The sequence below is a fragment of the Spinacia oleracea genome, chromosome 6 (genome assembly GCF_020520425.1).
Source record: "Spinacia oleracea cultivar Varoflay chromosome 6, BTI_SOV_V1, whole genome shotgun sequence".
Classification (NCBI taxonomy): Eukaryota; Viridiplantae; Streptophyta; class Magnoliopsida; order Caryophyllales; family Amaranthaceae; genus Spinacia; species Spinacia oleracea.
This window is the reverse complement of record NC_079492.1, coordinates 12,877,017-12,892,410: the sequence shown is the minus strand read 5'-3', so window position 1 is coordinate 12,892,410 and position 15,394 is coordinate 12,877,017. Positions and strand designations below refer to the sequence as shown.

Below are 15,394 nucleotides of genomic sequence, written 5' to 3'. Positions count from 1 at the left end.
GGAGCAAAAGTTTCATTATAGTCCATACCTTCTACCTGATGATTTCCCAAGCAGACCAATCTTGCCTTATTACGAATTAAGTTTCCATCTTTATCTCTTTTCTCAGTCTACACCCATTTGCTCCCAAGTGCTCTCTTTCCTGGAGGCAGCGTCTGTAGAACCCATGTTCCTTGTCCTTCAAGTGCACTTATTTCTGCAGCCATAGCTTCTCTCCAAGATGCATGTTTCATTGCCTCTTTGAAAGATTTCGGTTCATTTCCTTCTGTAATTGCTGCAATAAATTTCCTGTGTTTCGCAGAAAATCGTTCATAATTCACAATTTATGTTATAGGATAGGGAGTACCTGAGGAGGACGATATCGAGGATGAACTTACTAATGGACTTTTATTTTTCCGTATCGTGTGCAATATACAGTCTTTTAACTTGACCGATGGATATTTCAATCGCTTTCCTCTCCCTAACTCTTCCTCACTCGTCATTGGTGTACTCCTCTCGTTTACTCCCTCGGGCTCCGCAACTGTACCTTCTGTACGCTGCCCAACATCATTTGAAGCATTCTCACGAATATGTATGTCAACAGGTACCCCCTGCGTATTGTCTGACTGTACTACCTGCTCATAGTGCTGCACTCGCAAATCTCCCTGTAGCGCATCATCGTTTATATGTAGCTCCTCCCCTTGAAAAAGATGTGCCTCACTCAAAGATGTGGGCCCTGCATGCTGTTGGTCATGTACTTGTTGCCTAAAGTTCATACTATTTCTACGTAGTAACTCCTCATCATCACTCCCATAATTAATCATAGGTACCTCATTATCATCTCCAACTACATCCTCTCTCATACTCTCATTGTACGGAAATACTTGTTCATGAAATTTAACATCACGGGACACAAAAAATTCCCGAGTTTCTAAGTCGAACAATTGCCACCCTTTCTTCCCAAACGGATAGCCAATAAGGATACATCGTCTACCCCTTGAATCAAATTTTTCCCCTTTACTCCGTTGATTGTGAGCATAACAGAGGCACCCAAAAACTCGAATCAACTCATACGACGGAATTTTTCCAAATAACATCTCATACGGAGTTTTATTATCAAGCAAAGGCGTAGGCGTTCTATTAATTAAGTAACATGCTGACAAAACACACTCCCCCCAAAATTTTTTAGGTAAATGTGCTTGAAAACGTAATGCACGGGCGACATTCAAAAGATGTTGATGTTTTCGTTCGACCCTACCATTCTGCTGAGGAGTACCAACACAAGATGATTCAAACAAAATTCCATTCTTAAAAAAATAACCTTGTAAACAATTAAATTCCGTCCCATTATCGCTTCGTATGACCTTAATTTCTTAATTAAATTGACGTTTACTCATTGCAACAAAATTCATAAACATGTCTTCAACCTCAGTTTTATCACGGAGCAAATAAACCCATACGGCTCTAGAGAAATCATCAACAATAGTTAAAAAATACCGAGCTCCACAAGACAAACGTGTCTTGTAAGGCCCCCACAAATCAAAGTGTACTAGCTCAAACATTCTACTAGCTTTATTCTCACTAACAGGAAAACTACTTCTAGTATGTTTTGCACGATGACATATATCACATACTTTATTACTCGTTCTCACAGCGCGTTGTAGCGGAGGAAGTAGCCTCATAATTTTCTCTGATGGATGTCCCATACGTTGATGCCACAAATCTACTACACATTTAGTCCCAATTGCACGCACCTTGACCGACGGAACACCACGGAAAAAATAAAGTCCATCTGCTCGTTCACCCAAGCGAATCATCTTCCTCGTCAATCGGTCCTGTATAACACATAATTTGTTAGTGAATTGAGCAGAACAATTTAATTCATCATTTAATTGCGTTACAGAGATTAAATTGCAATTTAATCTAGGCACAAACAACACATTACTAAGCACCAATCCTCCCTCTAATTCCACCGAACCAACTTGATTCGCATTCGTGAATTGGCCGTCTGGGAGTCCAACGGAACAATCTTGTACTGTCTGCACATTCTTCAAAATCGACAAGTCATAGGTGACATGATTTGATGCTCCCGTATCAACGATCCAAGGTAAAGTATTTGTGGTACATTGCAGCTTTGCATTGGATTTTGATGTCAGTATATCCAGAATTTGCTGCACTTGTGTACTAGACACTCCCACGAGACCATCTGCTATACCCCCTACATTAGTCTCTTCCTGGTGCCTAGGATTGTGCGTTGAGCTAGTGCCGCTGCCACTGCATCCCATCATACGAATGCTGATGCAACACAATTTATTTGGTGCGATAATGTTTCCCTGATTATTACTAGCTCTTAGAGAGTAGTCGGTGACAAATTCTTCTCCTTTTGGTGGGATTTCTTCACCATCCTCCTTTGCCATGACTCACGACAATTCGGAAGTTTTGATTCTCAAGTTTAATTAAAATTTTTTTTTCCACCTAAATTTAATTTTGCGGAAAAACGAACCTTAACCTAGGCTCATGATACCATGTTAAATTAATCTCAATTCATCATCTTATTGATATTGCATCCCAGAATATATAGTACTCTGTACATAAGATTTAGTTTCCTTGCTCAAACTCCACGTACTACTCCTATACATAATATAATTCTACTCACATTAGAGTACTACTTGTACTCTAACTGCTCTATTTATATCTTATCTTAACAAATTTACTTGATCTCTAAAACTCATATTTCGAGAATCGAACAAGCTCACCTACACAATTAAATACAAAACAAGGAGAGAATCGGAAATGTATATAAATATATATAAACAAAAATAAGATAAAACAAAAATATATAAATAGTAATAATAATAATAATAAATAATAAAAATAAAAATAAAAGTAGAAAATTAATAACAAATGCCAAAATAACTAAACTATAAAATTATAAAATCAATAAAATAAATAAGTTACGAAATTAGGACCTAAAAACTAAGAAAAATAACTAATTACATAAATTAAGCTATAAAATATAAAATAAAAGAAACTAAGAAATTAAGTTAAAAACTACCCCTAAGAGTGACATGAATGTGACTCATCAGTTTGTTTAGAAGAACAACTATGATGGATGGAAAGAGTGACTTCAAAATAATTTCTTAACAGGGGTAAAACATCTATCATCTATCAAGTTCTGCTATTAGAGGAAAGTTTATATTTTCATAAATGTTTTCTCCCCTCAAATTTTCTTGCCTGCAAAACTCTCCTGGGATCGCTGGTTTGAGGGACCAGATGCTGGATATTCTCATGTTTGCAGATGCATGATGTTCTGATATTCAAAGGGTTGCAGATGCTGGATATTGATGCTAGATATTCTGATCGCTGGTTTATATCTTCATAAATATTCTCTTTATCCAGTAATAGCAAGGTTTGTGTGCATTGTAATACAGACATATGTTGTCATCAGATTTTCTTGTGTAAAAGTTTACAGAAATTATACTCATGTATAAAAGACCAGCAGAATCTTTATCAGTTGGTATTATTTGACATTTGTTGTTTTTATCAACTATATTAACCTCACTACATGATTCGAATTTGTCCTGTAAAATGTAGCTTCCCTGTTACTGGTTGCCCCATCAGATTTATTTTTTTTAAAAATAAAAAGTTTAACAAGAAGGGCGACTAAAGATATTCGCCACAGTTGGTTTTGAACAAACAGGGAAAATAAATTCGCCCTTGTAAAGATACTTTAGAGGGAAAAATGTTATGCAAGAGAGCGAGATAAATGTTGATTTCCTTGATTTCAAGCAAAGAAGGCGAAATTTATTTGCCCTATTTGGTTTTGATCAAAGAGGGCGAAATAAACATGTTGCCCTGAAGAGTTAATAGGATGGATCTAACAGGGCGAGCCAAGGGAGATTTTTAAGGCGCCCTTAAGGGCTAGGAGGCGATATTTTGATCAAACAGGATGAAAATTTTCGCCCTGTTTGATCCTATTTGTTGTAGTGCATGTTAAACAAAATAAAAGCAATGTACATATATTGGATGATGTAATAGTAAGTTTATCAATTCATTTTGAAGGGAATACGTGTAGTACGTACTAGAACTAGTTATTGAAGGACAATTTACCCATCCAAACATAATAGAAAAGCTCAGAAGGACAACCGTTCTCCCACACTTATGTTTTTTCGTACTCTATAAGAAACAATGATATGAGTAGATTATATATTGAAAGCATGCAATGGTATTTGTATACGAAATTGTTATACTATATTCCACTTTTATAATCTTCCTTTTCCCCTTAGTTAACAGAGTATTCAATTCATGATCTTGTACCTTTCTTAATTTATTCAGGTCGTGAAAATAAGGGAAAGACACTTATAAATTCGAATTGACACACGAAATCACCATTGCCGGGCCAGCTAAAAAAGGACCATGATACAACATTATATTCACCAAGCCATACATATCGACACAATCAATGTCATTACAAGCTCAGCCATGAAATTGTTGCCACCAAGTGCTGATATTGTTGCTTTGGAACGCTCTGCAAATGCCAAAATTCAGAAAATAATTTGATTTAATTACCGACAAAGATTAACATAAAAATGAAAATAACTAAAATGCAAATACTCGAGTACGAAGTATTAAAGGGTTAGAACAACCGATATATACTTCTATTTTTGTAAACAACTGCCTTTTACTTTTATTTTTTTACCACTACCATTTCACGCAAAAAGTCTATTATGGTACTACTTCCGTTTTAAAATGATATTTACAGTTAGGAAATTTTGGTATTTACTACCTTAAAAATACACCACTTTTGTATTTACTACCTTATGAAATTTTTATTTTAAATTACTACCTTAAAGTTCCAATTTTTTTTCATTTACTACCACTTTACAGTTTTCTCATTTTAAAACTGGGATATTTCTTTCGTTTCTTAACCGTTTAAAGTGATTCAAAGTTCATTATTTTCCTTTTTCTATAAGGATTTAATTGAGAACGGCATTTCAAAATAATTCGTTTGGTGATTCATAAATATTTTAAAGTTTTAAAGATAATATTTAATATGTTTAACCTTTTACAAAATGTTAAAAGCAAGATCCCTATGGAATCGTTACACATAAACGAGAAGAATGGGCTTTGAATCACTTAAAATGATTAAGAAACGAATGAGATATCTCAATTTTAAAATGAGAAAACTGTAAAGTGGTAGTGATTGCAAAAAAAATCATACTTTAAGGTAGTAATTTATAATAAAAATTTCATAAGGTAGTAAATACAAAAGTGGTGTATTTTTAAGGTAGTAAATACCAAAAAATCCTTACAGTTACTATCACTACAAGAAATTGTACTATTAACGACGGAAAATCCCGTCGCGAAAGGCCAATAATCGTAGATTAACGACGGGATTTTCTGTCGCGAACCCGGCATAAAAGGGGGCCGTCGTTAATAGAAAATCCCGTCGTAAAAGACATTTGCGACTGTTATTCCCGTCATTGTTTGGTTGTTAGCCCCGTCGCAAAAGCCTTTTACGACGGGATTTTTGATCCGTCGTAATTAGGTTGTCGTTAAAGATACAAATTCTTGTAGTGTATTTGCACAAATATTAAGACAAAAGAAAAAGCATATGTAAAAAGATGGGTGAACATAAAAAGTTAAAAATATATAGATAAGGTAAGAGATATTTGTAAAAATTAAAAGTGGGTGGATGTAAGGAAAAAAATGAATAACCGTAAGAGAAATTGAATGGAAAGTGATAAATGTTATGGGGTAAGAAATGTAATGTAGGAAATTTTCATGTCCAGAAATAGTATAAAGTATAATGTAAAGAATAAAAATCATTTTGAAACGGATGTAGTACGTTGTTAGCTGATTACCTGAGGAAGGTGGTGAGGGTGGTAAATTTTTAATCATATCCCCGAGAGAGTTGGTGTTCTCAGACGAACCTTCCCAGGATGACAACATTGTGAAAGTAATGTTAGTGGGATCACTGTCGAATTCCCCAATAAAAGGCTCTTGACCATATCGAAGCCAACAACTAGGCAAGTACATTTCCATCGCTACCCTCGTCGTCCCACAACACCCTCCCATATTTCGAAACGCCGCTCTTAAACATCTTTCACATCGACTACCAAGAATATCAGGAGTGCATTGCGCAAAAGCATACACATTTTCAGCTTGATCAGATGATGTAGCGTACCCTCGACGAGTTTTGTTATAAGCAGTTTGTGTGATTAAACCATCGATCGTCTCTGAAATTACGTCACCGAATTGTACAGGATCAGACACATTTAGTACACTCCAAGCATAACTAAACTGCCCTTCGTCTTTGAAAGAAAATATGGGGTGGTTTGCGTATCGAACCATGCATTCTTCGTACCAAACGATGGCTTCTTTTTGGAAAGGACAACTTTCGACGATTGTGTTGGACGCGGTCTCGACACAATCATGACATTGTTCCTCGTTGAGATCGCCTCGACACATGTATAAGCCGTATGTCTCATCGATCGTGCCTCGTCCGATTGTTTGATTGTTGAAGATGGATAAGGAGGCTTTGTTTACGAGGTTAGGAAGAAGACCACTGATGTTTTCTTCGTACGCGCTACCCGTTGTGTAATTACCTGCATCATCTATGCAGTAATTATTGTGAAAATGGAATTGGGAAGAAACTAGTGTAATTGTTAGGAAAAGGGGAATTAAGAAGATTATTCGGAGTTCAATTGGGAGGTTCATCTCTTAAATTTTGATGACAATAAAAGATCTTAACTCTTGCTCATTATAAGGCCAATTCATTAAGAGAAAACTTATTACTAATCAACTTGTTATATCAGAATTGTTGAATGTGCAATCCCGTAATACTACATAGTTATTAATAAGCAACTTGTTAACTTAGAGTAATAGTTTGACATGATCTAATACTCGAAGCTATATATTGTATATATATCCAAGGGCGGATCTTGGGTGTGGCTGGGGTGGGCCTGGCCCCAGGGTCGGTCCTAACTTTTTGTGGCCTGTGGGCGAAAAAATAATTTGGGGCCCTATATATTTAAAGGTTTACAATAAAAATAATTTGTAAATTGGGTATGCTTTTTATTAAAAGGGTGATATGATACTACTCTCATACAACTTGTTTTTTTTCCCTCTTTTTTCCATTTATTAACTCTATTAAAAATATACATAATAGTACTTCTATAAGGTTTAAAACATTCGATCTTGTATTATTAAACACGAATTCCAATATATCTCAAACATTAATTATCAAAATAACATCTGAAAATAACAAGTTAACAACGAAATATGTACGGGTCGCAAAGTACGTTGGATCAAAGAAATGTATTGGAAAAATAATTACTCCGCATGTTCGTATTGTACAAGAGTTTTAGCAAGTGTATGCAAATTTTCGAGCTATGTGTTAAATTAATTTGATAAAATATACTATGACTAAAAATTCAATTCTTTTTTCTAAATCCTAAAATTAAAATATTAAATAAACAAAAGAAGAAAAAAAGTTAGTAGGACTGGAAAAGTCGTTGTGCATGAAAAATGACTGACTTTATTTTGGTGTATTATGTTTGATACAAATTGAGAAATAAAAATAGCAGGTATAAACGTGAAAGAAATTAATAAACTTTTGGAAAAAAAAGTAACGATTGCGGAATCGAACACGCGCATATTCCATCTTTGCAGTGAGTTACTTCTATGCGCATTAACCAGTGAATCAAATTTTGGCATTTGTTAATATGTTCAATAAGAATTAAATGATCATGTTATCTGGTAGATTGCGTTGATTTCAGGCCTTTTCCCTTGGGCCCAGGGCGAGTGCCCCTTATGCCCTGCCCAAGGGCCGGGCCTGCCTGGCCCCCCCGGTCGGAAAATTTTGTAGTGTATTTTTAGTTACGGCCCCCCCTAAAATTTGTATGTAATTGTATAATTACATAGTATATTGCTTAATTTTTTCTACCGGCCCTCCTCGTAAAACCGTTCAAGGTCCGCCACTGTATATATCCTCTTGTACTCGAAGTTGATCGTCTTTTCTCCTTATTAGTGGATGTAACAAAGAATACTAAATACAAGTTTACCACTTCTTATAATTATGGAGGGATGCACGAAGTTATTGGTACTTATATATAGGTGGTTAGCCACTCTCCTCTAGAAACATATTGACCATTATTCGGTGGGCCATATTTTTCTATTAACAAAAATGTCAAGTTACTCAAAGTCTTCGCGCTTTAGCGATTACATTCCTTGAAACATTCCTTCAGAAGGGTCAAAGCAAAGTCAGAATATCATACGTGCCTAAAGAAAATAGCTCTCTCTAATTATATTCCTCTGAAACCAGCAAATGTCAACTTTAAGGGCATGCTTGGATTAAGGGTAATGTATTAAAGGGGTAATAAAAGTCAAACTAAGGTAATTGAAGGTGATGATGAGGGGATGAAGTGGTGGCAAAGGGAACAAGCTAGTGTTGGCAAGGAGAAAATAAAAGGATAGGGGGAACAAATACCCTCATCATGGGGGGAATAATTACCCACCATCTCACTAGGGTGATTATTACCCTCATTTGGGGTAATTACTCCCCCCCTCCTCCCTTCTCCTCACAACACCACCACTACCACAACTTCTCATCACAATACCACCACACCAACCTCCTTGCAACCACCTCAATTCACCTTCATTGTCCTTTTATTATGGTGGTTTGACTTTTATTACCCCCATAATCCATTACACCCAATCCAAACATGCCCTAAGAAGAAATACGTTACTCCCTCACCTCTTCTCTTAGGAAGAAGCGGAGTATGTACGTGTACATGCTAATTGTGTTGCGATTATTGGCTGATTAGATGATACTAAGGGTATACTTGTAATTGTACTACTGTACGATATTATTATATATATGAGTCCAGGCACCCTTATTAGGGTAAGCCGTATCATTATATTCACAATTACCAATAACAAAATCATATCAAGAAAATAACCACTACAAAATAATCATTTTATAGAGACGAAGAATTTCGTCTCTATATAGTCCAAATCCGTCTCAAAAAATGATGCTTAGAGACGGAAATAGGGCATCTCTATAGAGAGCATCTCTAAAAAGTTTGAGACGTAATTCTTGTAAATCTATAAAAAATTTGAGACGAACTTTTTAAACTTCATATACAATACTATCTCAATTCGAATTTAGAATTTTATTTAGTAATCAGTCTCAAGTTTGAGACGTTTATGGTATTCGTCTCAAAATCCATCACTAATTCATGCATAATTTTATAGTGAACCAAATTAACAATAAGGGGGCAAGGACATTTATCGTGGCAAATCCGAGTACCTGGAGAAAAACCGATCAATCCTCTAGAAGTAATACGATGATTATGAGTTACAAGGAGATTACAGGTTTTTTTATCACCATGTAAGTTTCACCTACCTTGAACTCTCGATCTCTCACTTAAAACCCTAAGTTTAAGATCTATTTCGTGAGACATAAATTTCTCTCTCTAAAACTACATCAAGCACAACCTAATACAAACCCTAATTTACAATGATGTGTGTATAGTGTATGAATTAAATACAATCTAACAAATAATAAGTTTCCACGTCTTACGTATACGAAGCCGCAGAAGGAATATAGAAATCCTGCAGTTTTTTTAGCCGAACTTTATAATTTGCCTAAGATCCACGATACAATTGCGGACTTTGAGGCACACTCCAAACGATACAAATGCCTTCAGGCCAGTTCGGATGAACCCTGAACTTGATTCAGATGAAATATATACTATATACTACGTAGTACTTCATATAAAATTAACGTGTTTCCTGCGTAACCAGTTGATGGTGTGACACGCCACTACAAAAAAAGAGATAAAAAAGGGCGGACATATTTGCACAAAGAGGGCGAATTTAATTTTGCCTTCGTAGAACTAATCAAATAGGGCGAAATTGTATCGTCCTATTAATTCCTGCCAAAGAGGGCGAGTTGAGACATTTCGCCCTCCTTGATACAAATAAGATGACAACTTAACTGAATCGTCCTCTTTTAGCATAGGCAAAATGATAAACCCCAGAATCCCTTATTCATTTTTCCCCAAAGTCATTGTAGATTATCCACTCCCAGCTCAAAAATTATTCGGGCTCTCTCTCACTCTTTCCCCTAAATCCTCGTTCGATCAACTCATTCGCTGCAGAATTGGTAAGCTTGATAATTTATTTTAGAAAATTGCTCGATTTTTGTTAAAATTAGGTCAAATTCAGACTTACTGGTTCATTTTTTCTCTCTTTCTCTCTCCTAAATTTCAATTTCACGCTCAAATTGCCCTACTTCCTTCAAAATTGGTCATAAACCCTAATTTACTGAAATAGATCAAATTGATTTGTTTCTTTGATTCGTTAACTATATATTTCATCAAAAGCTACTGGTATCAATCAATAATATCTCGAGAATTTCTCCAATCACAATTACTGGTATCGTTTATGTTGTTTGATTATTTCTAGTTCATCATTATTTGCTCGAATTCAATATAATTTTTTTGTTTTTGCGTTTTTTGCCTGTTATTTGGTCGAATTGTTTTGCATTGTTTGTATAATTATGATTTGTATTCGTTTTTTTTTCATTGTTTAGGAATCAGGAATTAGGAAATTAATATGTAGTGATATGTATAGATTTGAATTCGTATTTATGCTCCAATTAGACAATGATACTATTCAGATTTTAGCAAATGAGCATAAATACCAGTATAACAAATGCACTACAAATTCATAGATTTTGATAGCTCTATATTTTAAAATAAAAAGATCAGACATACTGTGGAAGAAATCAATGTGGCTTTTTATGTAAGTCCCTTGGTTTGGGTGATCACACTAGTGGAAAAAGGGTCATTTGCATCGCACTTTTAAGCACATTTGCGTCGCAGATTGTGCGTGGAAAAAGATCTCGATGCAAATGACCCTTATTTGCGTCGCACATTAAGCAAATGTGCGTGGCAAATGACTTTTCAGGCACCATGTTGAAAAGTCATTTGCCACGCACATTAGCTTAAAGTGCGACGCAAATGACTTTCAGGCGCGAAAAAAAAGTCATTTGCCACGCACAATAGCTTAATGTGCGATGCAAATGACAATTTGAGCCCCAAAAAATTAAGTCATTTGCCTCGCACATTAAGCTAACGTGCGTGGCAAATGACTTATTTTTTGTTTTTTTTTTAAATTGGTTTTTTAATATTTTATTGGAAATTCCGACATGATCGTCTTTGAAAGTAGACGCTTCCCAATACCGGGAATACATTTATAAATAATACCTGTCACAATAGTTTACAACGTAATTAACGTTCCCAATAAAAGGCAATTAAATTCGTCATAGATCAACCAACATGTTACAACATACATAAAATTACTACAACAAAGGTATCTAGCTAGAGATCGAGTTCATATTACAAATTAAGCTAAAAGTCGACATTGTTCATGAAGTAATCTGCCCAAAAATCTTTCACCTCATTAATCTCCTCCAGTGAATAAGGCAATGTTCTTGAAAAATCCTAAAAAAGTGTAAATAATTCAATTTATCAACGATCGATCAATATAATAGTTTTGTGTACTTCAATTTATTATATAAAGTACGTAGTTTATGAGAACATACCTTAGTAAGATCTTGACTATTACCATGATTCATTATTATGTTGTACATAAAACGCATGACGTAGTAGCCACAATCTAGTGATCCCGGTTGTTGAGCACACTACATGCATTAAAATAAATAACACAAGTAAAATTTCTATCACATTGTATGTTATAATTTTGAAACTTGATTCTTAGGTACACTAGTACAAAAACGCTCAATTGCGTCGGTATAATTGCCTCGCTCATTCTAATGAGCGACGCAAAAATACTCATTTTAATTTGCAAAAGTCATTTGCGTCGGTGATTTACTAATCTATGACGCAAAATGGACCTCATAAGTCAATTTAATGATTTGCGTCGGTGATTAGTTAAACAGCGAGGCAATTTACTCATCAAGTGCGTCGCACATCAATAATTGACCGACGCAGGTCATACTTTTATTATTTTCTCATTTTTTTTCTCACAGATCCTACATTCCAGAACTCTTTGCCTCCCCTCTCTCTTCTCTCTCATCCTACTTTCCAAATCTCCATCGCTGGAACTCCATCTCCTCCCATCTCACCTTCAAAAATCCAGAATCAACCTTTTCCCTTTGAACCACCAAGCCGTACCTCTCTTTTTATTCTGAAAAAATTCAATCTCTGCGACAATGGGAAGAAGGGAAAAACCCTAGGTTTCGGCACGGGGATCGGAGGAAGCAGGCCGGGTCGGGTCGTGGATGAGTGAGTCGATGGGCGAGGGGATTGGAGGTCTCCGAATCGAGGAACCTAGCATTGTTGATGCTTCTTCTACAGTGGGAGCGGCGGCGACAAAGCTTGGAGATGACGGTGAAGTCGAAGAGTAGGAGGAAGGCCGCAACGAGGACGACGATGAGAGCAGCCATGAGAGGGGAGATGCCATTAACAGAAAACAATTCTCCAAACTGTGGCACAACGGAAAACCAAGAGATTTAAAAGGTGATTCATTTGTTCTTCAAAATCCATCCATTATTTATTAAAATTCGATTTCTATGTAGTAATTGTTTTTGTTTAATTTATTGAATTTATTAATTGTTTTTGTTTAATTTTTTTTCACAACATTCCTTTATTTTATTTTATAATTGTATATTTCGTATTTCGTATTATTTGTTGTTGATTTTTTTGTTTAAAAATTTTCTGGGTTATTATGTTCAATGTAATTTTCATAAATTTTTCCGAAATCCAACGGGGAATTTAAATCCTGGTTTCTTATATCTGAGTTAGGTTACTAAACAGAGTCGAAATTGAAGAAAAAATGAGCCCATGAATGTTATGATTGAAGCTATGTGAAATATATATGTACTACATCAAGATGCCATAACGAGTGAAGTTCTTGTAAACTAAGCTTAGCTATCGCAAAATCCCAGGAAACTCATGATTAACAACAAAAAAGAACATTTGAAGAGTCCTTAGAACCTATATAGTGACTAAATGACAGATCCATTCTATTTTGAGGCATGTACCTAATTAATTGGTTTGCCATTTGCCTATGTAGGATGCATTTAAATCACTTTCGTGTGCCCTCATACGAAACTAATTTACAACTTGTTGCAGGCTTGTTCATGTGTGGAAAACAATGAATGGTTGCCATCAAGTTCAGAGTCATATCTCACAGCAGGTGCTTCTTCTGACCAGTCACAACGCAGAACCAGCAACAGAGAATCACCATGAAGCAGCAATGCAGCTTGAGGGTGGGTTCAGCTTCTGGTATACTCCATTGAATGAGGGTTAGTGCCATTGGTTTTCTCCCAAGGTGAGGCCTCTATTCAATCAGTAAAATAAGGAAATATTTTTTTTCTGTTCAATGGGTTACTGCCGATCTGTCATAGGACAGTTTCAGCTTAGCCAATTACTGTTAGGTTTTTCACAACAGGATTGAAGTTGGTAGAGGCATGCCTAGTGGTAGAATATGCTTGTGTTGTTTTGGATTGGATTGAATTGAATTGGATTGCGGCACAGGTATAATTAGTTTAATACTTACCTAAAGATCAGTATCTCCATAGACATAGACATAAAACCAGCATGGAAGCAAAATGTATCACATTCAAAAAGAACATCAAAACTAATTAACAGCTCGTGCTACATGGTGTTTTTTTTCTTAGTAAGTCTACGCTAATACATATCAATTTCCCTTGAGCTTCTTGGTTCACTATATTGGCGGTATAGTGTGGGGAATTGGGGTCAATATGCCTTAATCTAATTTATTGCCAGTTTGGGACTCCACATATTGTGCTTTTTCACAGGGTATCTTGTCCATTTCTTTTATGTTTTAAATTTCCTCTCTGTTCATCTTCATTTTCTATTCGAGAATGATGAATGTAATTTGATTTGTTGATTGCCTGATAATATGGCATCCTTCTATATTTAATAGTTGAACATTGAAACATTAAAACTTTTATATCCCAGATTTGAAACTTTTATGGGTTCTGCTTTACTAGTTGAACATTGAAACTTTTATTGCCTGATAAGTTCTGCTTTACTAGTTGAACATTGAAATTTTATATCCCAGATTTGTCTCCCTCTTTTATGGGTATATGCAATCTTATCCTTTTATCATTGCTGTCGTTTCCCCTTTCTGTTCTGGGAGAGCTTATCGGTGCGTGCAGGTATTGGTTAGTATTTTACTAATTGATAAGCTTTTTGACATTCAGGTTTACGCTGACGCTGACATTCAGGTTTATCGGTCCCTCATTTGTCTTTGAATACGCTGACGCTGACGCTGCGTGCTACGTGTGTCATGGGAAGTTGCTTATCCAAGCATGATCTCAACTCTCAAATTGATTTGGTAATTGAAATTTTGAAGCGTCCAGGAGAAGTCCTCCCTGTTTGTCTTAGTGTCGCACGAACGCTGTAAATTCATAATTTAGTGTGCTTCAATTTTAATTTCTCGGCTTTTTTTTTCTCGGTTCAAATTTTTATTTTTATTTCATATTGTAATTTGTTTGATTTTGGTCTGACAATGGAGTTTTTTTCATCTGCTTGAATGATATCTTGGGCCTCATTCGTTTATGGTTCACTTAAACTTTTATGTTAAAAGTGTAGTTAGGTTATCAACATGTTGGGTGATCTATGGTGAATTTGCCTTTTATTGGGTTGTAACTAAAATATTAAAAAACGAATTTTTTTTTAAAAAAAAAAGTCATTTGCAACGCACATTTAGCTAATGTGCGTGGCAAATGACTTTTTTTTTTTCGCCTAAAAGTCATTTGCGTCGCACATTTAGCTAATGTGCGTTGCAAATGACTTTTTAGGCATGGTGCTGAAAAGTCATTTGCGTCGCACATTTAGCTAATGTGCGTTGCAAATGACTTTTCAGGCATGGTGCTGAAAAGTCATTTGCAACGCACATTTGCTAAATGTGCGACGCAAATAAGGTTCATTTGCGTCGCACAAATGTGCGACGCAAATGACTTTTAGTCATTTGCGTCGAGAGCTTTTGCCACGCACGATGTGCGACGCAAATGTGCTTAAAAGTGCGATGCAAATGACCCTTTTTCCACTAGTGGTAAATAATAAACTAATTATACCTGTGCTGGAATCCATGTTAATTTAGTTCCCTTAGATTGTCCACTTAATCTCTTGAACCCAACTTTGAACTAAAGAACCTAAGGAATGTTTTCAAACTTAGTACACGTTTAATATGCATATTTACAACTTTCTAAGGCTCTTTACAATCTATAATTTCACATTTAAGGCTAATTGAGTCGTTCTAGGACATTTTTAGGCAAAAATGACGTTTTCGAACCCAACTTTGAAATAAAGAACCTAAGGAATGTTTTGAAACTTATTACACGTTTAATATGCAT

At 35.5% G+C, this 15,394-nt stretch overlaps 1 protein-coding gene and 1 long non-coding RNA gene across 2 annotated transcripts; one reads left to right on the top strand and one right to left on the bottom strand.

Moving 5' to 3' along the window:
• Positions 1–4,149: 4,149 nt before the first annotated feature.
• On the bottom strand, positions 4,150–6,857 carry LOC130464247 (putative cysteine-rich repeat secretory protein 7). Its single transcript, XM_056833719.1, has 2 exons — positions 5,841–6,857; positions 4,150–4,504 (listed from the first exon to the last, which is right to left on the bottom strand). The coding sequence occupies exons 1-2, from the start codon at positions 6,694–6,696 to the stop codon at positions 4,410–4,412; spliced, it is 951 nt and encodes a 316-aa protein (XP_056689697.1). The 5' UTR covers positions 6,697–6,857; the 3' UTR covers positions 4,150–4,409.
• Positions 6,858–12,024: 5,167 nt separating this feature from the next.
• LOC130463728 (uncharacterized) lies at positions 12,025–14,589 on the top strand. Its single transcript, XR_008923870.1, has 3 exons — positions 12,025–12,527; positions 13,143–13,341; positions 14,240–14,589. It is a non-coding gene; the product is annotated as an uncharacterized lncRNA (long non-coding RNA).
• Positions 14,590–15,394: the final 805 nt, after the last annotated feature.

Coding starts and splice junctions, on each gene's coding strand:
- LOC130464247 (XM_056833719.1), bottom strand. CDS start 6,696: ATGAACCTCCCAATTGAACTCCGAATAATCTTCTTAATTCCCCTTTTC. Junction 4,505..5,840: donor ACCCTCACCACCTTCCTCAG/GTAATCAGCTAA, acceptor TGGCATTTGCAG/AGCGTTCCAAAGCAACAATA.